Source organism: Alosa sapidissima, chromosome 10 (assembly GCF_018492685.1).
Source record: "Alosa sapidissima isolate fAloSap1 chromosome 10, fAloSap1.pri, whole genome shotgun sequence".
In the NCBI taxonomy this organism is placed as follows: Eukaryota; Metazoa; Chordata; class Actinopteri; order Clupeiformes; family Clupeidae; genus Alosa; species Alosa sapidissima.
The window spans coordinates 32,075,145-32,101,276 of record NC_055966.1 but is presented as its reverse complement, the minus strand read 5'-3'; the positions used below and the strand labels follow the sequence as shown (position 1 = coordinate 32,101,276).

Sequence of the window (26,132 nt, the reverse complement as noted above, 5' to 3'; positions counted from 1 at the left end):
GAAATTAAAATACGCGGTGAAAAGAAGCTTCAATTTTTAAGTTTTGTTGAGGGCGACTTCCCGATACAACACTGTATGCTGCACTTGTTGGCACTTCAGGCCAGATGATATTTCCACTTTTATTTCTAGCCCAATAAAACGTCATTTATTAATTAAAGCTCTCTTTTCACTTTTCCTGCTGACTAGTAGAGCCTGTATAACGTTTCTAGTAACACAATTCTTGACATATTTTTCCTGTGAACTGTTTCCCACACTAATGACTTCAACTTAATTTTCATGCCACTGTGTCCAACTTCATATTCAATATCCTTATCAATAAACATCAACAGACGGTATAAAATAGTCAAAAAGCTTTATTAAGACAAGACATATATACATCAACAAAAAACTACCAAAATAATTAGCAAAATATAATATAGTTAATGATATTTCGCAAGATGAAATGCTACATATTTATTCAAAGTCCTCAATTTCTTTCTCCATTTCCTGAAAGAGAAATATGAACAAAACGTTAGTTAAATGGCCAAATTTGGTCACTCACACCACAGAAAACACATCTAAAGAAAAACTTAAAGCTGTATGAACTGAGTGAACACCACATATACAAATATATAATTTTTTTATTTATTATACCATTTAGCGGTGTCCAAAACCGATGAATACATGTTTAGATTTATTCATTTAGCAGACAGCTTGTACTCAAAGAGACTTAAAAAATGAGGAATAACTTTCAAGCTGCAGTGCAGAATTAATACATCAATCAGTACTAGTCAAATTGTAGTCGAAGGACAAAGTGGAAAAAGAGGACTTTATGGTTGTTAAACCCGCAGGCTTCTGAACGAAATACCTGTAGAAGTGTGGTTTTGTCATACTCCTTCCTGTGCCGGTACACACTTTGGCAGAGGAGGGCGTAGAGCTTCTCCAGGCGATCTACGTCATAGCCCTCTGTCTTAGCAACCACCTTATGCAGAAGATCCTGAAAACACAGAGGCAGACACACACACACACACACACTTTAATCATACAAATAAAATAAAAAATAAGAAAACAACAACATGTTACTATGAAAATAGTGGCCCAGAACAGCATCTGATCCAATAATATCCAAGCAAAACCATCAAGCTTTGGACATGGGCCTCATCAGTAGTGTAAGCAAGTGTAATTAGCAAGTCCTGTAGCTATTAAACGATTGCCTTAAATCAAAATGAGTTCTTCTTCTGAAGGCACCTTGTCGGCACTTCACATACTGTAGATGCTGCCTACAGCAGTGCTTCCTCCTATGCTTCGTAAGTACCACTTGCATTTACAGCCTGCCATGTAACTTAGGCGGCCTTACATACTGAATTTACACCTCCAACAGTTGAACGCCTACAGTTACAAGTCTTCAAGGCAATGCCCCACCCACTCATTCCATCAGACACAGGCTGAGGTGAAAAACATGCACCCGCACACTCAGACTAAACAAAACACTGGCAATGGACACGTGTAGGCCCCTAGGCAAATTACATAACTACTTTCCATTTGATTTGACTATTTTGACCATATCTCTTACTGAATTACTGCCTTCAAAACAAACTTAAGTATTTACAGCTTGTAAAATCTTAGTTTTTATGAGAAGTGCTTTAGAAACAAAGATGTCATCATAATCTTGACTAACAGTGCCTACACACAGTTGCGTTGCGTCACCGCATGCCAGTGGGTGTTCCTGACGGTTGGGGGTGTGTAGCTAGAAGTTGAATTTTTCTCAACTTTTCGGCGGAGGCGACGGGAGCAACGCGATGCAACGGTCCCACAATTCAGTTGGGCATCAGATGACGTAAGCCCATGTAACGTGAACAAGATGCATCTCCCGCACTGCTCGCAACGCAACTGTGTGTAGGCACCGTGAGATAAACTTGATGAGACGTTATAAGATCTCTTGGGGGGGAGATCTGACCTTTAGTAGAGATGCCTTTATCATTGTATGCTGCACATTGTACTTGTTGTCGTCTTGTTGCCATCCTATTGCTGCATGTTATCTATGGTTTCTATGTATTCATTAAGCTAGCGCTTTTAATCCAAAGCGGTTCACAGAATGAGGAATTACAGTCAAGCTAATAAAGTTAAACCATCCAAACATCCAGTAGAAGTCTACCTGGAGCTTGCTGTGATCCACCACCAGTGGCGGAGTCTTCTGCTCCAGGATCTTCATGGCCGCCTCCAGGCTGATGACCTGCTGCTGCTGCACCTGGTTCTTCAGGGCCCTGGTCATCCGTCTCTTTCCAATCTCTGCAGGACAACAACACAGAGCTTACACCAGGGGCTCATATCATACGTGGGTGCCACCCAATAAGGCTGCAAGATACACACACTAGGGGCCCGGCTTTGAGAGTGATACATCCCTGCCGAAACTAACCTTCCTGCTGGTTAGGTTAGGTTATGCTTAAGTGATAAACTAGATATTTTGCCAAGGTGTGGATTTTGGTAGTCTTTGACAGGGAACATTTGAACACACTCACTACAAACTACCACGATCCAAGACTGATTTATTCATCAGGCAAAGAAATATCACTTTCCCTTTACGTGACGTGCGGGACTTAAACTTTATGCACACACATATACTTGAAGTTGACTATTTGTATATTGTTTAACTGTGTATGTGATATGTAAATCCCTTGAACTTGTATTAAAAGGTGCTGGTCTAAAGGCCCATTCACACCAAGAACGATAACGATAACTATAAATAAATATCGTTCTCATTAATATGAATGACGACGTTCACACATAAACTATAACAATAACGACATGAAGAACGATATCATTGGGGATCACTTTCAGAGCGATTTTCAGAACGATAAAAAGCTAATAACCAATCAGAACCCATTGAATTTTAACCGCCACATTCATTAACACAAGGAGAGACTTTGTTTATCGTTGTTCAGTGTGAACGCTTTTATCGTTATGGTTATAGTTATAGTTATCGTTCTTGGTGAGAATAGGCCTTTAGACCTATCTACTGACCTATTCCTGCGTCCTGCTCCACTTCCGGCTGGGCCCGCTCAGGCTCTAGTCTGTCAGGTTTGGCCATTTCAGGCTCCGGCTGCACAGCCTCAGTCTTCTCCGGTTTGGCCGCCTCGACATCTATAATCTCAGTGGCCATCTTCTCAGGCTCAGTCGCAGCCTGCTCTTCCAGTTGGTCGCCACCTTCACTGGGGGTATGGCCATTCACCAAGGCGTCAGCCAATGGGGATGTAGGGTTGTGGTCTTCTCCTCCCTCCACTGTGACAGGGCCAGCCTCCTCGGACTCCATCGCTGCGCCCTCCTCCGTTTCCACGGCTACCGCCTCCTCTGTCTCCATGGCGGAAGCAGCTGCAGCTGCCTCGTCGTTCGCTGGCTCCGTCATCTTGGCCTTCTCGTGCTCTTCCTCTCCGTCTTTGTCGTCTGCCACGTGCTCTTCCTCCTCCTCATCGTCCTCATCGTCCACGGACTCGGCGGGAGTGGAGGTGTCTCGGGACTTTTTCTTGGCGATGTAGCCACTGCTCCATCGCTTTTTTCTCCTTCTCCTCTTCTGAGCTACTGAGTGGTAAAGACATTCATCACATTCATCACAGTCATTTTCCACAAAGTGGAAACTCTGATCATATTCATTTTGTATGAGGTAAAAACATGAATATCATTTTGATCAAAATAATTACAAAAATATAGATTGTATTGTATAGTCCACATGCAGAACGAGTAAAGAATAAAATTTAATAATAAAGAATAAAATATAATAAAGAATAAAAACTGCAAAACTGATATAACTGATAAAAATAAGAAGGATGTAGATCAGGATGTACCTGTTTGCTGTAGGGTGGCTGGTGCCGAGTCATCTTTGCCAGGGACGAGGTCGTTTGCTCTGCTGCTGCGAGATTCCTGGATTTTTTGGCAAAATTCTTCCAGCTCCTCATCCATCTCTGCCTTGATGATGTCGTGCACGGTCGCCTTCAGGGCCAAAGCTTGCTTTCTGATTAGTCGACCTAATAAACAAGCAGCTTGTTAACTTCACAAAAGCACTGGATTTACTATTGAACCTGTCTAATAAAAGGCACAGTATCCTACATACAGTATTATTCACGTATTGGAAAACATGAACACGTAAATATTAATATACATTATATAAAATAAAACATTCACTAAACAGCCAACAGCAGCAGCTACTAGAGACATGCTGCATAGCATATTCTGCACAACTAACCTTCCGGATCTGTTTCGGGGTTGTACTCAAGAGCATTAATCCAAATCAGGTCCACATCGAGGAGGAAGTCTTTTGCAGTTGTGTATTTGTGAGAGTTGATGTTAGAGAGAACCGTGGAGAGATCCATAGGCTGCTTAATAACTGTGCTGTAGTCTGGGACCTATGGATTTCCAGTGATACAGATAACACACCTTGGTGACTTCCAATGACAAAACAAGGGAATGTTTATCATTTATCATTCATTTATGAATATAAATGAAATTTCTATCTGATATGTCAAAAACAATGAATAAATGAAAATATCATGATTTGTCATACCTCCTCTGGATCAACTGGTTCAGTGAAAGCTTGGAATCGCTTGTCTTGAGCCAAACGGTCGGTAACGTCACACAGGAAGCTGCAGAGTTTCCTCAGCGCTTCCTCCTCCTGTTCCATCTGCGCGTCCATGGCCTCGGCCTTCTCCTCGTCTTCCTCCTCTCCCTCCCGATCCTCTTCCTCATCCTCATCCTCGTCGTCGTCTCGAGGGTGAGCCGAAGACTTCTTTTTGGTGATGAATCCGTTGCACCAGCGGCTTTTCCGTCGCCTCTTCTTGGAGGACGCTGAAGAGACGAAGATTTGGAAAGAGAAGATATTAAACTAACACCTTCAGACTACATAAAGCCATAAACATAGCTATTATATTCATAGCAAACTTTATCTAACTTTACTATTATTCACAGGGCTTAAAGTATTTTGGCACTGTGCCGGATCTCCGGCGTGCTGCACATGGATGTGATGGAAAAAAGAAAATAAATTTGTTGTAGATGCACTTTGTCAAGTTCGAGTAAATTGCGTTCACCTATGATATGAGAGGAACGCAGCTCTCATTCTAGCTAGTCTAATGTTACTGGCCAAACAGAAGCAGAGCAGGGTGGGTCTTGGCAATACCGTCTGGTTGAGATCCGATGTAAAGATAGAGCTGAGCAAATATTGGCATTTATTAGCCTATTATCTTATTTGATGAAAATCGTGGTGCATGGACAAGTTCGTTGTCAGCATTTTTGATCTTTTGAACGACTTTCATCATTTTTGTTAGAGGCCTAGGCCTAACATTGAGTTTGTAGCCTAAGAAAGTCACAAACGTTTGGCTGAATGTAGCCTACGGGATTCATTTATGGTTGTCAATTATATTGCCAAAAATAGAGATTATATTGCCAAACAGGAGATGTGTGTGAACTCTTGCTTAAATCTTGTGTGAAGTCCACTGTATCAGTCTGTATATTTTACAAATGAACCATGCTTACGTGCTGAGCGTGGGGTCGATGCTGCAGAGGGCATGGATGACAAGGTGTCTTTGGAAGGGCCGTGGTCACTAGTCTTTTCTGACATCACCTGAGGTTTGGGCTGTACATGGAAGTAGGAAGGAGCATACCTGGATGCTGTACAACCTGAAACACACAAGTAAAAGCAATTCTATTCATTCAGTTCAAGGACTATGGATCTGTGAGATGTACAAGAGCTTTTAGCACAGCATCACGTCTCAAAGACAGAATTAAGGACCTCTTTTGCTTCGGGACTCCTTGATTTCTTGACAGATCTTTTCAAAGTCTTCATCCAGCTGGTCTTTGATGATGGCATGCACGGAGTCCTTTAGGGCACAGGCACGATGCCGGATCAGACGATCTGATGGGAAACATACACATGATCCTGGTTATAATTACACCATACTGTGGGTGCATGAATGGAGAAATGAAGCCTCAGAGTGAGAGGAAAAAAACCAAAACAATAACAGGCACACTTACCCGAGGGATCTCTGTCGGGGTTGTACTCTAAGCAATTTTTCCAAATCAGATCTACGTCATGTAGGAAATCTTTCACAGTCACATATTTGTGTGAATCAATGTTGGAGAGCAGTGTGGAGAGGTCCATGGGCTGCTTAATAACGGTGGTGTAGTCTGGGACCTACCAGAGGATAATTAAACACAATTAAACTATTAAAAATCATACCGGAATTAAAAAATATATAATGATACATGGCCATTGGATGATAACTTTAAGTCCTTGTTGTATTGTTTTGTTTGTTTGTTATTGTGTTTCCTTGCCTTCCTACTATGTAAAGCGACCTTGGGTTTGAGAAAGGCGCTATATAAAATAAACTTATTATTATTATTATTATTATTATTATGACTGGATTAGTCTTTCCTATCTGCACAATAATCAGCTGCAGAAGTGTGTATTGCTAATATGAGAACGCACAATTCATGAGTCACTAAGTGCAACAGAACAAACGTTGACTGAAATGATCATTAATATGACACGATGATAGAGTAGTTTACGATCCTAATATTAAACAAAATATCAAGCCTCACACCTCCTCCAGGTCCACAGGCCTTGTGAAGGCTTTGAAGCGTTTGTCCTGAGCGAGACGGTTGGTGACGTCTCTCAGGAAGAGGCGGAGCTCGCGTAAGGTGTCCTCTTCCTGTTCCTCCAGCTGCTGCTGCTCCTGCTCAGTGAGCTGCTGGGGCGGAGGGGGAGGGGCCACGGGCAACACCTCCAGCACCTGTAGCACTGAGGAACAGGAAGGAAGAGGGGGAGAGAGAGAGAGAGGGGGGGGGGGGGGGGGGGAGAGAGAGAAAGAGTTGGCAATACATTTTTTTAACATTGCTATAATGCAAACAAAACTATGTTTTTTCTATCTCTGTCTCTCTCACACACGCACAGACACACAGACACACACACACACACACACCCACACCAAAGAACTACACATTGTTATGACTCAGGCTGATACATGACTATCACCAACCAACCTGCTTTCCTCTTAGATGCCGGTGCTTTGGCTGCCTGGATCAGAATGAGGTCCTTGAAAAACTTGGTTCTCTCCTGTTGCGTGGGCAGCGAGACCTCAAACACCTCTCCGTACTCCATACGGAACAGGTCCTGCACCTGCAGCATCGGCAACAAAACACATTAAACACACAAGACAACAATACATTGTTTTCTTCAAAAGCTCAGAGATGTAGCTCGCTCTCTTGTCTGTGTAATTCTTGTGCAGGCTCCGAGGAGTTCCGTGCTTAGAGCAAAGGCAATCTTTGTACATGAAGTTTTTGAATATTACTCAACCCTGCCCACACCTGAACTCCACAGTGCCTGAGCACATTAAGCCCTGGGAGAGACCCGAGGCTGCACTTCCTTCCAAGGTGGTGCTGCCTGAGGCTGTGTATTTATGTTTATGGTTCTTAGCAGACGCTTTAAACTGTTCATCAACTGTTCATGACAAAGTCATATAGCCTAAATAATAATTATAACAATAAAAAATATAATACAATATAAAATGTAATAGAATAAAAACAATAACTATAAATATATACAAACTACAAGTCTGTAAGAATTAATTAGATAAACAGTTTTTAAAGCATTTAAACGCTTTTTGAAGATCCCAAAACTGTCGCTAGAAAGACCTGAGTAGTGTGTAGGATCACAGAGGAGAAGAGTGTTTTCTGACCTCGGGGAAGAGCGCGTGGTACTGGTGGCTGCAGGTGGCCAGCAGCAGGATGGGGGAGAAGGGGGGGACGTCACTGAGCAGGCTGAGGAAGGTGGCCTTGAGCGCGGGGCCCACCGTGTCCCACCAGCGCTGCAGGTGCGGGATGTACAGGATGCTGGGAGCCGTCCGCTTGGCCTCGCAGAACACCTGCAGCAGAAGAGGTTGGACAGTGAGGTTGGAGCCAAGACAGAAGAGGCTGGACAGTGAGGTTGAGGAAGGTGGTCAGTCCCACTCAGAGATGGGGAATCCTACTTCAGAAAGTTAAAGTCCTACCACATATTTGTAAAAAAAAAAAAATTCTTATCAACTTAACTCTTCAGTCAGGTAGATGAGCTAATTAGTGAAATCATGTTTTATGTGCACAGGTAGGACTGCACCTAAAATCATTAAACCATTCCTGCCAATACTACATTATAACAAACCGACCTTGTTTACTTTAACAAGAACACCTAAACTTCTGAAGTGGCCTTAAGTGGCCTAAGTCACTGCCCTTATATTGGCATCCACTGATATCAGTACACTAATACCAACACACTGTATATGACATTACATGTAGTTGAATTTATCTACATGCATGGCAAATATGGTAGTACTGAACTTTAGCCAGTACTGTCGCTCTACTAATATGAAATGAATGTGTAAGTAACAAATAAGTTTTAAGTACTTGAAAATAGCACCACTTCATGAATACTTTCACCATCAATACATAACCATAAATCATTACTAACCTAGGTTCAGCTTCAACCCTCTCTGATATAAGTACTGATTACCTAATGGCAACTACCATACCTAATGCCTCCATCACGTCTGGTGTAGCCAGTTCCATTGATTAGAGTGGAACCGAATTGTCGCAGCAGACGCTGCGCAAGCGGAACGCTTCAGTTAGGTGCCCGGTGTAGCACCTGTACTGCACTAGCGGCACACACCTGAGCACAGGCCTCCTCTGGAGTGGTGCTGCTGATGCCGAACAGCACGGCCAGGTCCAGTGTGTAGACGGTGAACTTCTCCAGCGCGTGGAGCACGGCGGGGGCCAGGTGGGAGCTCTGGCCAGAGCCTGGACGCCCGCTCAGGAGCAGCCGCGGACGGTAGGAGGTGGGATGCTGGAGGACACTCCTGGAGGAGGAGGAGGAGGAGGAGGAGGAGGACACACACACTGTTAGGAGGCTATAAGGGAGCGGAAAGCTGCTCTCTTAACTAATTAAAAGTAAAGGGCTACAGTTGGTCTTCAGATTTTCAGTGACACACACACAGACACACACACACACACACACACCTGTACCTACCTATTAAAGCACAGGAAACTGCCTGCTGCAAGGGCTTGCTTTGGGCCGTTGGTGATGCTCATTGGTGGAGCTTCATCATCACTGTACAGCAGCTCCTCATCCAGCACGCCACTGGCCAAATCTGGAGGAGAAAAACAAACACCAGCCAGGACACATTAGGACTCTATAGGGTACTATAGCACACAGCTCTATAGGGTACTACACCACACAGCTCTATAGGGTACTACACCACACAGTTCTATAGGGTACTATAGCACACAGCTCAAGTGGCTGCTCTTGGATGAGAGTAGCTAAAGACTGTTAATGAGTGATGGAGGACTAAACCGTTATAACACGCCCACAACACCTGCTGCGTCACAGCTCTTCCTCAGGCCCTGCTCTCTCTCTCTGTGTGTGTGTGTGTGTGTGTAACATCCCGCTCACCGGCTGTGTCGCGACTCTTCCTCAGGCCCTGCTCTCTCTCTGTGTGTGTGTGTGTGTGTGTGTGTGTGTGTGTGTGTGTGTGTGTGTGTGTGTAACATCCCGCTCACCGGCTGTGTCGCGACTCTTCCTCAGGCCCTGCTCTCTCTCTGTGTGTGTGTGTGTGTGTGTGTGTGTAACATCCCGCTCACCGGCTGTGTCGCGACTCTTCCTCAGGCCCTGCTCTCTGTGTGTGCGCATGTGTGTGTGTGTAACATGCCCGCTCACCGGCTGCGTCGCGACTCTTCCTCAGGCCCTGCTCTCTGTGTGTGTGTGTGTGTGCGTGCGTGCGTGCGTGGGGGGGTGTGTGTGTGTGTGTGCGTGCGTGCGTGCGTGTGTGTGTGTGTGTGTGCGTGTGTCTGTGTGTGCGTGCGTGCGTGCGTGTGTGCGTGCGTGTGTCTGTGTGTGTGTGTGTGGGGGTGTGCGTGTGCGTGTGCGTGTGCGTGCGCGTGCGCGTGTGTGTGTGCGCGTGCGTGTGTGTGCGCGTGTGCGCGTGCTCACCGGCTGCGTGGCGGCTCCTCAGGCCCTGCTCGGCGTGGGGGAACACCCTCTGCACCACCTCCAGGATGTTGCCAAGCGTCGCGGACAGTAGCGGCTGCACGATGGGTGCCAGAGCTTTGGCCGGCGACACCACAGCCCGCTGCGAGGCTGGCACCGTGCGGCGCATGGCGGAGACGAAGTCGCGTGCGCCCACGCTGATGGAGGCCACGTCCAGCTGCAGCTTCTGCGAGGAGGCGTAGATCTGCGGGTAACGGCGCCGCAACGCGCACAGGGCCGCCTCAGCGCACACCGCCTTGATGTCCGCCCCGCAGTAACCTGGGAGACCACGCAGTCAACATCAACACGTTAGCCATCTACAAAACCACCCCGGAGTAACCTGGGAGACCACGCAGTCAACATCAACACGTTAGCCATCTACAAAACCACCCCGCAGTAACCTGGGAGACCACGCAGTCAACATCAACACGTTAGCCATCTACAAAACCACCCCGCAGTAACCTGGGAGACCACGCAGTCAACATCAACACGTTAGCCATCTACAAAACCACCCCGCAGTAACCTGGGAGACCACGCAGTCAACATCAACACGTTAGCCATCTACAAAACCACCCCGCAGTAACCTGGGAGACCACGCAGTCAACATCAACACGTTAGCCATCTACAAAACCACCCTGCAACTCACCTACTCCACTCCCACAGACAGAAAGTGAGAAAGAGTGGAAGATTACATGCAATTTCTGTACCATACTTTATTGTGTATAGTCTAGATTAGAACGAGGAAATTGATGTAGTTTATCCCTCCAGAGAGACAATTACCGTTGTACAAGAGATTATCTACACGTTCAAATTTACGTATGAAAATAGGTTGGGTTGGTGTTATGTGCTGCAGTTTATTAGAAGTTGAACTATCAGATCAATTCATATTCTAGGCTGATTTCTGGGCAACAAAATATGAAGTACTATTAAGTAATGGTACCAATAATATTAGTGTAAAAAAAACAAAAAACGAGTAGGCCAGCTGTTGACCAATGCGAAACTACTACAGACCAAGTTGTACATCCAAATTAGTCTTCCCAACACTTCTATTGCATGAGCAGCAGTAGCAGCTGATTGGTTGTTTATCACTGAGTGTAGGGTACCCCCTAACAGCTGTGTTGTGTTGTGCTGAGGGAGGGAGGGAGGGAGGGTGGAGCAGCCAGGGTGGAGCCCTGTTATCAGGGCAGTGGCGGAGGCACACCCACCCCCACTCGGCCACAGAGACCTGGAGGAGTCAAACACAGAGGTGCGTTCAAATTCCCATACACAGGCGATCATTTGCAAACAGTTTTCTGTTCGCCTTGAGTTCTCCACAAACGTTTGTCACTCGCAAACAGCTTAAGGAGGTAGCCTAGTTCTCCACAAACATACAGTGGAGTAGGACATGAGTTGGACGTGAGCTGGATGGGGGGCTACGATAAAAAAATTTGAATGTTTACATCCAAAAGTTCAATTTTTCATGAACGTTTGCAGCGGCTTGCCGCATTTTAATGCACCTCAGGTCTCCCCAGAGGAACAAAACATGAAGATAAACCCACCGACGCATTTGTCAGCTAGCTCCTCCAGAAAGGCCTCCGACGGCTGAGGGTTCCACTGGCGAGTGTGAATCTTCAGAATGTCTTTACGTGCCTGGAGAACCAACAATCAATCATTCATATTTTACTACAGATAGTCATACAGTTCAGTAATGAAACAGAATTAATTTATTACATTACATTGTCAAATGTATTTTCTATTCTGATCTGTTATTTATATTTATGTTAATTTATAATGTCTTCATGTTCTGGAAGTCTTTGTGTTCCCTCCATGGTTCTAAGCTGAACTCTGCAGTCTCTAGTACTCACGTCTCTGTCAGGTAAGCCAAACAGGAACTCCCTGTCGAAGCGCCCAGGGCGTCTGAGCGCAGGATCGATGGAGTCCAGGCGGTTAGTGGCTCCGATCACCACGACCTCCCCACGGCTGTCCAGCCCGTCCATCAGGGCCAGCAGAGTAGACACAATAGAGCTGTGGAGCAACACACACACAGAGACAGACACACACACAGAGACAGACACACACACAGAGACAGACACAGACACACAGACAGACACACACACACATACACAGACAGACACACACACACACACACACACACACAGACACACAAACACACACAGAGACAGACACACACACACACACATACACACATACACAGACAGACACACAAACACACACAGAGACACACACACACAATCAATCAGTCAACGCTGTGAGAACACCTGGGAACGTAAATGAGATATTTCTCCATGGAATGATGCGGATAGACAAACACAGCAGGATGGGTCACCTGTGAATCTGGTCCTGCCTGCTCGATCGGACAGGCGCCAAGCCATCGATTTCATCAAAGAAGATGATCGCTGGACGCATCTGATAAGCCTTCATAGCAAACAACAGAGACAGAAGGGCATTTTAATGGTATGCTATCTTAAGTGCTACTAATAATTGAATACTGGATTAAATAGGGCATTGCTGTAAAAGAGCTTAACGCTCAGTTAATTTTCCCTGAAAAAGCAATGGGTGATGACATATGCACATGTCCATCCACTGACAAAAGACTCAAAGTCAAAGTCTCCATGTGTGAGACCGTGTTTAGGTCATTTCTCTGCACGGGCAGCAGGTGGGAATCCTGACCTGGTCGAAGAGCAGTCTCAGCTGTCTCTCGGACTCCCCAACCCACTTGCTGAGGCAGTCGGCGCCCTTCCTCATGAAGAAGGCCACCTTCTTGTCACCTTGGCTGCACTCGTTGGCCAGGGCTCGCGCCACCAGAGTCTTCCCCGTGCCAGGGGGACCGTAAAACAAGCAGCCTCTGTGGACACACGTCAACACAGCACATATGGGCAAGAGCCATGTGCACCACACACACACACTTTTTGGCTGCTTAAGTACAGTATGTCATACAGCAAATGTGTCGAAATCTATACACATGTGTAGAAATCTATGATACAATTGCAAGGCTCCGCTATATATATATATATATATATATATATATATATATATATATATATATATATATATATATATATATATATATAAAATATAATATAATATAACAATATAGTGTCACCACCAATGTGATGTGTGATATCGTAGTCACAATTTTCTGTGTCTGTAAGAAGTGTGCAGCTTCATTTTTACCGTGGAGGCTGGATTTTGAATCTCTCAAAGACCTCTGGGTATAACAGAGGAAAGACCACCATCTCCTTCAGGGAAGAGATGTGACGGGTGAGACCCCCAATGCTGTCAAAACGCACCTTTGAAAAGAAACAAATAAATCAATCGATCGATCTATATATAAATCAATCAAATCAATCAATGAGTCTATAACCTCCTGAGAACTATGTCAACTATGTGTGAACTGGAGACAACAAGAGTGACATGTTGTTCTGTTCACAGAGGACCTTGCGTAGGAGTCTCGCTACATTTCTATGTGAGAGCAGCATGTGTGCTCAACATGAGTGGTGGAGCAACGTCACCGACTGAAAATCAGTGACCTCGGGTTCAACTCCCAACCTCGTCATCGCGGGTCTGCTTTGGATAAAAAGTGTCCGCTAAACAGAAGTCAACTTTAACTTCATCAGTCAAATTTAACTTCATCAGTCATCTTCATAGTGAATGCCTGTAGCTCTTACATCTCTTAAAGGTGCGGGTTTTTGAACATTCTAACAGAAGATTCCGTTCCGCAACAATTCAGAGTTCTAAAATTCTATGGTGAATTCAATGAACCCATATATTCTTTAGAACGTTCATTTTTTCAACATTCCCGTAAGGGTTAACTCAGTGGAGAAGTGTACATCTACGTCTACACATACTGTCTGGTCAATCTGCATAGGGTCCACGTCAGCCAGGCTGGTCCCTATCTTCATGCGGTCCTTTTGGATGCCCAGCAGGTCGTCCTTGCGCAGGTTCAGCGGGAGGCATCTGGGAGCAGACACAGACACAGACACACCCAGCTCACTTATCAAGCAGCCTCATCCTAAACCACAACCCGGGACTCCACCCTTGGGTGAGTTTGTCTGAATACCGACCTACTTACACTTTCCTGAAAGAAATAGCAGTATTACAACAGCAGTTTGTATTATGCATTAAGATTGCAGATATGAAATGGAATTTTGTTCTAGGCTTGATGGGAAACAATCAGACACAAAAGTAGTTTTCTTAACATTCCACTCATTCCACTTCAACTTTGTGTGTATTAGACTATGCATACCTGTTTATGGATCTATTGCGGTTCTTACTCCTGCGTCGCTCGAATGTGTCATCGTCTGAGGATGAGGAAGAGGAGGTCGAGTCACTGCTGTGGATGGCATGTCTTCGTCTGCAGGGAGGCACCACAACACAAACAAACAAACAAACAAACAAACAAACAGGTCACTTGTGTTGCTATGCATACTGGCACTGACTTTTGCTGATTACAAGAACAGCTCCCATCCAAAGACCCTGAGAATGTGAGAAAGGGAAAAGATCAAATAAAATGGCTACTTTAACACCGCAGACACAGACACACACACACACACACACACACACAGGCACACACACACCAGAGGTCTGACTAACCAGCACCTGCCTACAATGAGTCGTGGAGGCAACAGAAGCAGAGTGAGAAAGGCCCAGGTCAGAAAAAACACATGCCGTTAAAGACTTACAAGGTGACCATTCAGTCTAGTAGTGTGCGATCAGTGCACACTCAGTAAGGGGAGAGAGCCTTACCCATGAGTCTGAGTCCTGCTGACGCAATGGGACCGTTACAAGCACAGGGAAAGGAAAAAAAAAAAAAAAAAAAGGAGAAAAAATAATAGATAACTCAGAAACATGCAGATCTTTCTCACAGTGTAATCTTTCAAGAGGCAAGTCAAAAGAAAAAAATCAAAGCAACAGAAAGAATGGAATTCGGGAGCTAATCTGGTGCTTTAAGCCACTAAGACCGAGCAGAGTAGCAGCGCCTAATTTAAGCTCTACAGGCCCATGCAGTGTGATGCTGCAGGTTAGAAACTTTACTTAGAAATTACAATAGAGAAATGTCAAAGAGGGGCTGCAGTGGGCAAGTAAGTGTGTGTGTGTGTGTGTGTGTGTGTGTGTGTGTGTGTGTGAGACGGACCTGCTGCCACGCCTGCTGCTGTAGGGGCTTCTGGGCCCAGACGAGGGGAAGCTGTACCTCCGTCTGGATGGAGACGAGTGGCGCTTGAAGAAGATGCTCCGCTTCTTCGGCTCTGGAACACACAGTGTTCCAAACAAACCTCACATCAAGTTCAAAGCTAGTTTTGTCACATCTCATGTTTTTATTGATACTTCAGAAGTATGTCCAAAACCTCAACGTTTAAAAGAGAAAATCCTCAATGAGTGCGCAGTGGATTAACACTGACTTAGAAGTTCTTGGGTGAACAAAAGGAAGGCATTCAATGTTATTATTTCCTGCGCGGTTAGCACTGATACTAACCTTCCATAGGCGGCTGGTAGCGCACAACCGCTTTCCTCTGCCTGAGATCATAGCGCCTCTGGTTGTCTTCCTCCTCGTCCTCATCTTCATCGTCTTCCTCCTCTTCCTCTCCTTCATCGTCCTCGTCGTCGTCGTCCTCCTCATCTTCATCTGCTCCATCATTTTCTTCTTCCTCTCCTTGTCCTTCCACATGGTTGTCGTCGTCCTCCTCATCTCCCTCAACCTCACTGAAATCTGAACATTGAGCCGTTAATTAGTGCTTCATTCATATCAAGGCATACAAAGGAAACACACACACACACACACACACTAAATGTGTACCTCCATTGCCATTCTCTTGGTTCTCTTCACTTTCATCAGTTCTTCCTGTAGATCTCTTCCTCTTAGCTCCTTGGAAGATTCTTAGACTCTACAAATTATTAAAACACAGGAGAATAAAGCGATCACTATTTTCAATAAACATGCATATAGAAATAAAAACAGAAATCAACCCACTGGGCTGTCAGAGCTTTATGTCATTTTTAAATGTGCTATAGGTCATTTGACTTGACTTGCTTAAGGAGCAAGGACCTTCTCCATAAATGAGGGCATAATGTCTCACCTCATCGTTACCGTCTCTGCTCCTCAGCCTGCGTCTCATCTTCTGCATATCATCCATCTTTTGTAGGACGGCTTCGGCAGTGCTGTGACACACACACACACACACACACACACACACACGGTTCACAAACATGCCAATTCTTGTGTGGCTCTAGTACATCTGGCACACTGAGGACACGGGTCTGACAGTCTAGAAGTCCAGTTGCTGTGAGTACAAAGGTTGTGTTTCCCAATGGTATCCAGTTATAGTGTGGGATGACATAGCAAAAGCTATTTTATTTTTGATAGAAGTGAGTAATAATGAGTGCAGGGAAGAGAGACTGAGCTTCATTGGGAGCCTAATTAACCTCATGGCAGAACATCAGATGTGACATTCTATTCAGAGTATTCAAAAAATAAAATATCATAAAAACAATTTTAATAATAAAATATATTGTACAATACAATATCATAAGGGTGAGCATAATTTGCAACAGCAGAGGTGCAAGTCTCATAAAGAAAGTCCAGTGATACTTTTGACATTACATCACTACTAGTAGACCAATCCAAAGGCCTCCCCCCCACTTACTTGGTGATGAGTCGGTCATAGAGGACGGATTGGTTCCTGGCACTGAGCTTATATCTTGTGATTCTGGAGCTGCGTCGCAAAGCGCTGTCCACGTCTCGCTCTCGCAGAGCCCCCTGGTGCTTGCGTGAGGTGGGGGTGTCTTCCACATTGTCTGCAGCACAGCATGAAGTCAAATGAACATGGGGACCCAGATCACAACTACAGGGAGCTATTAGGTTACATTGCTTGTGTTGTGGGCTTTCCAAGCCTTTACCAGATTGCTCTCCTTGAGATGTCTTTCCTTCTGTTTGTAGTCTTGGAGATTTCCTGGTAAACACATGAAGTATGAAGTTAATCAGAATATGCAAGGGAATTTCTGTCAACAATCCACAACGAAACACTGGATTCTTCTTCTTTAATGACTGAACCTAGGCAAAATATATTCACTATAACTAAGTGATTATGTTAAAACACAAAGGACACTTAAATGCCCCTGGTTATATCATCAGGAGACAATGCATTAGTGTATTTGGAAGGTTATCAATAAATCAAAACACACCTTAAAAAATGTTTCCCTTGATCTTCTGACTGTTGGGGGTCGGAGGCTGAACCATTCAAATCTGCAAAGGTCACCATGCTCTTTTCTCTCTGCCCTTTTGTTCTTATGCTCACTTCAGCACCGTTCTCTTTTTTCACAGCCAGATAAGCCTGTGAAATAACAACACCACATCGCATTTACACGGCGCTATTCAAGGTACCCAACGCGCTTCACAGTGAAGGGGGAACCAGTCAGTAACCACATACACATAAAACATATTGCATTATCACTCTGCTGTTTGTCCAGATAGTTTCCTATAAAATTAGAACTTTGGCAAGTCTTTAACGTTAGTGGGGCCAAGCAGAAAAACTCACAAATGTAAGTTATGACACTGTGTTATAACGTTAACGTTACAATGTTAAAACAAACAGTGACTGGCTAGTTCCCAAATTCACTGGATACAACAGAGCGCCTTTTAAGACAGATAAAACAACTTCCACAAAAGCGCACGGACCTCATCGATTTTATTGCTCTATGATCAGGTGGCACTTAAGATAGTTAAATTGCATCCAAGGGTAACGTTGAGGTGTTTCTGGGCCACTGTGTTATGGCAAGCTAACGTTACATAGCTACTTCACGATAGGTAACGTTAATTTAACGTTATCGTTGACCTAAGTTGTGCCATGGCCAGTTGTGTATGTCATCATTATCAATGACCAGTGAATTAGCCTGACGGTATTGAACAGGCAAAAGTAAACTAGATAACATTAACAATATTATCAGTTAAAAGAACCATCGATTTCGACAGCCGAATGACGTTTTCTAACTTCAGGAGATTAGGTGCTAACAAAATAGCAAATTGCATGCTAACAAGCTAACGAGCCGAGGGGGCTATGCTAAGGTTACTTTCATAAACTTTGGCTCAACCGATGGCGTCAAAACAAACTTACAACTAACGTAATGTGCTGCTAAGACTGTGGCCTACATCGCACTGTAAACTCAGATCCAATACAAACTGTCAAATTGATCACTTACATTTCCCGGGGTGCTGTCAGCGCTACTGAAGCTGTCATCAAGGCCCCTCTTTAGCCGCGCCGACTTTCGCTGTGGTGGATGCAAGGACAGAAACTCGGAGCTCGAATCCATATCAACGCTCTTTCCCGCAGCCGCTGGTTCTGTACCTCCAGTGCTTCTACGTAACATCACCATGTTGAATTATAGCACCTTTATCGTTTCCTGAGAGAAAGTCACGAATTATACGATATGAACTAATGGGCGTCTGTTCATAATACTAATAATCTGAGAGCTAACCCGCTAAAACATTTCAAAACATTCCCGCTAGCTCCTCAGCGCTTGATTTCTGGCGCCACAAACGTCACTACAAGCCGACAAGGTACGCGCAGTGAATATACATCCGACACAAAATATAGACCTCAGTTAGCTAAGCTTTATGATTGACGGTCACACTTTCTCATTATTAGATCATCTAAATTTGACACTCTTTCAAGTAATAAACATTATTAGCAGTGATAGAAACATATTTTTTGTCGGTGAAGTAAAATTCCAAAAGATGTCCCGGTATATTTTTTGGCGCGTAATGCACGACGCACGGATATCAAATGTAATTGGCTGAAACAGGACAAACCCTCATTCGGCAGTCAAGCCTCAAAAGCTTGCTCGTCCGGACAATTTCGGCGGTAGATAAATGGACAAGATTATCCGCCCAACACATTGGCAATGTTGAATGTACGTGGTGAAAGCCTACACACGTTAGACATTAAATTGGGCATTAAAAACATATTCCTGTGTATCTTCATCTTTTAATTAATATATATACACCTTGTTTTAAATCATGAACCGTTTCTTCGTTCGGGGGTATGCTGAATTATCAGTTACATAAGAGGCCAGGCCTGGCTTTGACACCTATGAGGGCAACATTCTAAAAAATATTGTTGAATCTACACGTGTTTATCTATACTTTGATAAAAAAAAAAAATAATAATAAAAAAAAATGGACGTTAAAGCAATACCAGAGTTTTTTGTACCTTAAAATAATGTTTCTAAAATCGTTTCAGTGGTTCATCAACTCCTAACAGGGTGACTGCACTTCTGTAGGGTAGCCGATCTGTAGTTCGATGGAATGAGACATAAGAAACTACAAATTTGACTTGCATATGATGTCGCAATACATCGTACTTTCATAAAATCATGCAACATATTCCACCTTGTCTGTGGAGATCGCAAAGCCAGTGCTGGATAAACAAATAGCGTGCGTGCAACAGAGGAAAAGTTCTTTGGTGTTGCTTTAATCCTTGTGCATCCCATTTTCATGCACAAGTAGAATGTGATTATTAAAGCCTGCTCTTCTAGTATGCTAGATGGAAAGACCACACTCCCATGTTCAGTGTTGCATATGAAAAATACATAAAAAGTTATTTACCATCTGGACTTAGTTTATTTTATTTATTTATTTTTTTTGTCAACAAAAAAAAAAAAAACTGACGTTATAAAAATGCTGTGAAACTGCTAATACAGTATTAATGTTCCATCACATTAAATATTACACACAAGTAGTTAAGCGATAGCTGCGAGGTAGTCCTTGACCTCAGCAGGGGAGAGTCGTCTGAATCCGTTCTCATTGCAGATGCCGACTTCAATGTTGTCTTCTGTCATTTGACCCTCAAAACTTTCCTGTAAAACAATAGTCAGTTTGACATTAGAAACCAACTGTGTTCCTAGTTTTTCCAATCAAAATAAGTGTGGTCACCGAAATATTGTAACCATGAACTGAAAGTTTGGATTTCTTTCAAAATGTGTCATATATTGGTTGCTAAATATATGCTCTGTATTCTTACACATCTCGTCTTAAAATATTATGTAAGGAAAATCTGATTTAATAAGATTGTCTTTATGAGTCCAAATACCACTTTTGTACATGTCCCTCGCCTGAGGTCTCAGCATTGAAAGACATAAAACAAGCTAATACAACTGCAAAATGACATTTCAAATGAAATATTGCTCTAGACCCTATTCAAAAATAGTTAATTACTTATCATTACCGCAACTCTGAACTAAATCTCATAGTTTAACAAAGCAAAACAAATCTGGTTTCTAAGGCAACAGAAATTAGCCAGTGATCACATGGGTGCAAATTCTCCCATGTGCGTTAAGGTGCGCAAGGGTGCGTAAGTCAAAAAAAGTGTGCAATTAAGCGTTTTTCAGCCTATGCGCATTCTGCCCTTCACTTATGTCGCACCATGGAGCCAGTTACACACTTTGGAAAGAGCAACTCCAAAATCCAGGCGTTTCTTACAGTATGTATAAATCTCTTGCACACATTCTGCCACTGACTTAAGCACTTTTCCAGCTAAGCTCTTCTGAGGGGGCTGTATTAAGGACGAGCGCCACTTCAAGGTGAAACAGCATATTGCTTGATGTCGACAGTTGGTCTAGTTCTAAATATATTTAGCTTACACAGAACATTAAAAATTAACATTACAGGATCAAATTTGGTCGTTAAAATGCTGATATGGCTTCATGTTTTCTTCCCATTACAGTGTCACAAGGTGCCATATTTCTTGACATTACCTACTACATGAGAGGCTACATTGTTGAATAGGAAAAACCCTGTTATAGTCACCCTGTTTGGATATTGGAGCTTACCGACTGTACAATAAATAAACACGTTCTGCATTAAAATCTAACGACTATATGTGATTTTCTGTGATGGTTAAAATGAAATTTTATAGGTCGATTTGTTTTTATATTTAGGGGCATCAAAAGTGACCGCAGTTGCAGAAACACCCTCATATATTCGCTATAGATCCTCTTGAAAGAGGAAGGCATTGAACTTACTTTCAGAGTCAAAATGGCTGTGTGGATGGCATCCTCCAATTCGAGATCCTCATTGTATCTACAGATGGGACAATACGATAAGTTAATTCACATAAAATGTATAATCCAATTTGTGCTGCTATTTACAAAAGCTGGTAGTATGTTCCATGCTCTTAAATTAAATATGACCAACACTATACCCTACCCTAGGTCAGTGTTTCTCAAAGTGTGGTCCAGGGACCACTGGTGGTCCGCAAGCTATCCTAAGTTGTCTGCGAGCAGACGTGGTAAAATATAATATAGATGAGTTGTTTGCAATATTGATTTGTTTGCAATACTTTGCATGTAAATCCAAACAGTTCTGCAACACTACCTACAGTATGTAAGCTATGCTAGTTTAAATCATATGAATCCTCTGACACAATAGGCAAGGTGCAAAGACAATAGGCAAAGTGGTTCAGTGAGTAGGCCTATTGTGTAATATACTGTTGAAGTAGATCTACTGTTTTTTTTAGCTAGGTGGTCTGTGATTTTTTTAAATTGGTTTTAAGTGGTCCTTGGTCTGAAAAAGTTTGAGAAACACTGCCCTACACTACCCTATTTTCAGGGAGAAAAGAAATGGTCTTCAGTGTTTTAATACCTTTTCTCAAGGAAGGTTTTCCCATTCACATAGTTCTTGCCCATAGCTGTGGCTTTCCAGGCAAAATAAGCACCCTGTAAAATTAAGATGCAATGAAGATGTTAAAACATTGTTCACATTCTTAAATATTTCTGATATATTTAAAGCTGATAAGGCTGATAATTCAAACATTTAAAATTACTTTACTTACTCTTCTACTCCATAATTACCAACACCAGCAAAAAATGATTTGGTTGTAGGCCTACATTTGACTACATTTTCATTGGTGTGTTCTTTTACTCAAATCCATTTGTGAGCAGCAACACAATGAAGTAGTATTGTGCATCTAAACATTTCAGCCAGTGGAATAAAATGAGCAAAGAAATTGGTGTCAACTGAACCACAAATACTCACTGAAGGGTCAGACTGGAAAAGGTAGGGACGGTCTTCATCCCATCCAGCGATCAGGAGAGACACACCAAAGGGACGAACACCCCTGTAACCAAACATGAATGCTTACAATTAAAGGCTTTTCAGGGCATGGTTATCGTTATCTTGCAGCTAGGACACACCTTTCTAAATGTTCCAATTTATCTATGGGACAGATCTTAAACTACAAGTAGCTTTAACCTTAAAAATTATGCGGTTGTATAAAGCTAGTGACAGTGAAGACAGTGAATTGAAATGCTGATTTAGTTCTTCAGGTAGGAAGATATGTTATGTTATGTTATGTTATGTTTTACACATACTGGTCAAACAATTAGAGAGCAAAATGTTCAACCCAACAATATTTCTTCCCTGAGTGTCTCTGCCATACCCTGGCTGACACCAACCCAGTTCTCATTTGAGAATTTGGGATGGATACACTCAGTTCACTCATTTCCATTACATTAAGCTCTTAAAGAATCCTTTCAAAAGTAGAGTAAACTCTTTTTTCTCGTAAACAAAGTTAGTAGATGTGTTTGTTTAGTCAATTTCAAATACACATCAGAGCAGCCATTGGTTGCACACAAAGCGGAGAAGAGGCTTTGAAGTGCGTCAAACGCGTCATACCAGAAGTGTGATTCCGGAAGTGCTAATTCCATCATACCGTATTATTTTATTTTTATGGTCTCTGTCTACTCATTTGGCATCACCTTTGAATTATTATTCGTAATTCAAATCTATTTATTTATTAAATAATCAATTGCACCCGACTCTCCACACAATCTTTATCCCTTAAATTGTTGTACACTTTCACACATTCCAACACAAGAAAGCATGGGAACTGGTCTTATTTTTTTTTACTTGCATAGTTTTCTGGGTTCATCTTATAGCTCTATTGCATGCCTCTCTCCTCAGTCCTGGAGCTCGTGCCCCGGAAATCGTTCAAAGCTCGACATCATCAAGGGGGTCTCATTTATCTAATTGCAAGACCGAGGAGAGATCGGTGGAAGGCCGATACATGCAGGAAACACGAGTCAGTCAGAATTGTACGATCATTGGTCCAAACTGCCCAGCTAAAAATTTTCCCTCCCACGTCTGTCAACTTTCAGTTTCAAACAAGTTCGTAGGGATTTATTTGCAACAATAAACTAGTAGATAGATCAAAAAATATCTTTATATGCAAGAATTATCATGAACTACCACTCATGTTCACTGTTTATATTCTCTGCTATTTGTGTGTCTGTTTTTTCTAGCCTACGAGGTGATGCGCCGCATCATCAGTAACTGATGTCTCTTAAAAGTGATGCGTGAGTGAGCAGGACATCTCATCTCTCATATCTGTCTCTCCTTCATTCCTCAATCCTCCTATCGTTCCTTCCTCGTTTCCTTCACAAAATTAATTAGAAGGAGGGGCTAGGACAGGAGGAAGGAAGAAAGGAAGGAAGGGAGGATAGACAAAAAGACAAATTATATGAACCCTCCAACTCCCTCTCAATCCTCTCCAAGCCTGCTTACAGCTGTTAGGGTCTTGTCCCTTTGTTATGATGCACTTCCTGTACTCCTCTCTCTGCTTTAAGGGGAGGTTGGCAAGACGGAGACGGACACATCAGAGCACATCCAAATGGGCTGTAAGATTCATCTGAGCCTGTATTCACAAAGAATCTTAAGGCTAAAAGTGGATCCTTACTGGTGGATTTAGGAGAAGATCCTAAAAATAATGGGCGTGTCAGTCTTAACTTTAGGACTCCTAATTCTTTTGACTAGGAGTAATTCACAAAGCATTTTAGTGCTAACAAAGCATTTTAGTGCTAACAGTAGCTAAGTCTGGAACAGGTTAGAAGTAGTCGAGAGGACTCCTAACTCACTAAGACATATCCACAAACAATCATAGGCCTAAGCAGCTGTTTGTAGCATTCCATGTCGCAATGTTTTGAAATGCACATGCAGAATCACAGGAGATCTCAATCATGAGTGAATAATTGTGGATTGTATAGGATGCAATAACACCAGCAACAACCAAAACAATTCAGTCAAGATTTAAACAAAATGTTACATTTCACTCTAAATCAAATTAAATTGCTTCTTGTCTATACAAACATGTCTTCATACAGATTTATCTAAAAAACGTTGCAAAGATACTTCATCAGTCTGTAGTGTAATCCATTACTAGGCTATTTCTGGTCAGTTCAGAAAGCATGTCATTAGGCCCGTTTCCATTGCCGCACCTGGAACTTGATTTTTACGGGAACGGGAACGTTTGTGCGTGTTTCCTATAGACGAACGGCCCGGTAACGCGACGTCCAGAGGCTGGCGAGTTTGACCAGGGTCCTTCAATTCTAATGGAAACGCAAGGACTGAGAGGACCGAGTGAGGGCATGTTCCTGGACCCACCTCCTAGGTTTTACCCCAAATGCTCACAATGGAAACGAGCCTAGTGGTAATGCCATTGGGTAGAGTACTCACCCCGACTGTGTGTACTCCTGCATGACTGAGGCCACCCTCTGTACAAGCTGTCCTGTGGGAATGGGCTCCTGATACACCAGGAAGTACTGCTGGGCCAGTTTCCGTGCTCTTCTCACAAGAACCCTGCCATCAAACAATTCAGCGTTTAAGAACACAGATCAAGAACACCATAAGGTGGCTCTCAACTCATAGTGATGGCAGTGTTTACAATCAATGCTTATCCTACTTCTGTAGTAAATCTACAATCACACAATTATTTCATAAATATCAAATCTATGTTATCCATTAAGAAGCCAATCGTACCTATAGTCTGGTCCCATTCCACTGTACACCATGCCGATGTGCTTAGTTATGGGCTCCACTTTGTGAACACTCTGCTCATCATAGAGGATGGACTTCTGTTTCTTTTCTGTTGCTAAAACAACCCCGTTTGCAGCTAAAGGAAGGGGGATATGTGATTAATAAATCATTTTCCTGTTGTACACCATGCCAAAATAAATAAGTTATAGGGCATTCTGATCAGACATAAACACTTTCAAATGTATTCTTCAGATGTCATTTGTTATTGCAGAGATTCATGTGTCATGTCTCTTATGTTGCCCCACTTAATAATACCTTTAATTCCAACTGATGGAGCTCCTGCAGCAACAGCAGCAAGAGCATATTCAATCTGCACCAATTTGCCCGAAGGGCTGGGGGTGAGAAATACAAAACAAACACCAATTAAACAGTGCATGCATAATATATATACATGATTCTATTTTGTTACGATCTGATTAAGACTTAAACTACTAAGTGTCTGACTAACGTTTTAAGTAACAGTTAGCGTTAACGTTAAATGATGTAGACGAGTCGTCCTCAAACCACGTTTACATAAGACACAATGGGCCCAACCGGGAATATAGTTTGTTAGCCTATATGATATACACTTAATGCATCGTTCAATACCTAGATGTGTGCGTTCTGTGTATTTCTTGGCTAACTAGCTAGCAGTAGTGTAGATAACTGAAAGTGAAAGTCAGCCAGAAATCTAGCAAAGTGAGGAAACTAGCAAAGTTAGCTAGCTAGCTAGCTATGACACGCAACGGATTTGATGTCCAAAGTCTGTAACGTTAGTCGACAAATGAACAAAGCGATGCTCCCAGTAAGTAAAATATATTACTCCAAACACGAAATACTATATTCTAAATACTGAAAAATTACCGCTCCTAATTAGCGATGAACTTCATTGTATCGCACAATTGCAGGCCAACAGTGACTCTGCACTTGCTAATAATGCGGCTAACGAGCTAGGTACACAGAAACATGCTCTGGGTTTGCGTTTAGAGTTGTTCACCAACATTGTTACACTATCATATATCACCCTGTTCCATAAGCAGGTGATAACGTAGTTGTAATATTTTTTAAAAGAAACTTTTAAGTTGTCTACCTGAATGTGGTGAGGGAGAAACTGTAACCTCTTTCAGCCATGTCTGCACTGTAGCTGCTGTTGTCTGATCTTCGTCAAAGGGGTTGATACAAGCGATTGGCAGAGGGATTTTGACGGCATGCTAGAGAGGCTCTTGGGTAATGAAGTTCACAATCTACAGCCTTCAATGTTTCATTTTGATATGT

The 26,132-nt window shown here is 43.0% G+C and overlaps 2 protein-coding genes across 4 annotated transcripts; both read right to left on the bottom strand.

The window, feature by feature from the left end:
- Positions 1–335: 335 nt before the first annotated feature.
- On the bottom strand, positions 336–18,560 carry LOC121720162 (ATPase family AAA domain-containing protein 2-like). Of its 3 annotated transcripts, none has more exons than XM_042106071.1 (32): positions 18,212–18,560; positions 17,198–17,346; positions 16,913–16,965; positions 16,660–16,810; positions 16,093–16,174; positions 15,813–15,900; positions 15,492–15,725; positions 15,153–15,264; positions 14,765–14,779; positions 14,265–14,372; positions 13,867–13,975; positions 13,193–13,308; positions 12,689–12,863; positions 12,345–12,433; positions 11,863–12,022; positions 11,557–11,647; positions 9,983–10,297; positions 9,023–9,143; positions 8,666–8,852; positions 7,701–7,886; positions 7,006–7,141; positions 6,567–6,763; positions 5,998–6,157; positions 5,756–5,878; positions 5,500–5,643; positions 4,535–4,815; positions 4,217–4,376; positions 3,819–3,998; positions 3,001–3,555; positions 2,135–2,268; positions 848–976; positions 336–486 (listed from the first exon to the last, which is right to left on the bottom strand). In XM_042106071.1, exons 1-32 carry the CDS (start codon positions 18,383–18,385, stop codon positions 454–456), a joined length of 4,947 nt encoding a protein of 1,648 aa, XP_041962005.1. In that variant the 5' UTR covers positions 18,386–18,560; the 3' UTR covers positions 336–453. The 3 variants fall into 3 exon arrangements, with proteins under 3 accessions (XP_041962005.1, XP_041962006.1, XP_041962007.1); XM_042106072.1 differs by having other exon boundaries at positions 3,001–3,552; positions 18,212–18,559; XM_042106073.1 differs by lacking the exon at positions 14,765–14,779 and having other exon boundaries at positions 18,212–18,559.
- A 1,065-nt stretch (positions 18,561–19,625) lies between these two features.
- Positions 19,626–26,103, bottom strand: psma2a (proteasome 20S subunit alpha 2a). The gene is made up of 8 exons (XM_042106257.1): positions 25,948–26,103; positions 25,134–25,210; positions 24,822–24,954; positions 24,519–24,641; positions 22,044–22,125; positions 21,651–21,724; positions 21,032–21,089; positions 19,626–19,867 (listed from the first exon to the last, which is right to left on the bottom strand). The coding sequence occupies exons 1-8, from the start codon at positions 25,986–25,988 to the stop codon at positions 19,751–19,753; spliced, it is 705 nt and encodes a 234-aa protein (XP_041962191.1). The 5' UTR covers positions 25,989–26,103; the 3' UTR covers positions 19,626–19,750.
- Between the last annotated feature and the right edge of the window lie 29 nt (positions 26,104–26,132).

What these genes read in the sequence shown, in the direction of transcription:
- psma2a (XM_042106257.1), bottom strand. Translation starts at nt 25,988, where the DNA reads ATGGCTGAAAGAGGTTACAGTTTCTCCCTCACCACATTCAG. An exon ending in CAGGAGTACACACAGTCGGG is followed by an intron (nt 22,126 to 24,518) that starts GTGAGTACTCTA and finishes GTTTGGTTACAG; the next exon opens with GGGTGTTCGTCCCTTTGGTG. An exon ending in AAAACCTTCCTTGAGAAAAG is followed by an intron (nt 21,090 to 21,650) that starts GTATTAAAACAC and finishes TCCCATCTGTAG; the next exon opens with ATACAATGAGGATCTCGAAT.
- LOC121720162 (XM_042106071.1), bottom strand. Translation starts at nt 18,385, where the DNA reads ATGGTGATGTTACGTAGAAGCACTGGAGGTACAGAACCAGCGGCTGCG. An exon ending in CAGAGGAGGCCTGTGCTCAG is followed by an intron (nt 7,887 to 8,665) that starts GTGTGTGCCGCT and finishes CTTCTGCTGCAG; the next exon opens with GTGTTCTGCGAGGCCAAGCG. An exon ending in GGAGTCCCGAAGCAAAAGAG is followed by an intron (nt 5,644 to 5,755) that starts GTCCTTAATTCT and finishes TGTGTGTTTCAG; the next exon opens with GTTGTACAGCATCCAGGTAT.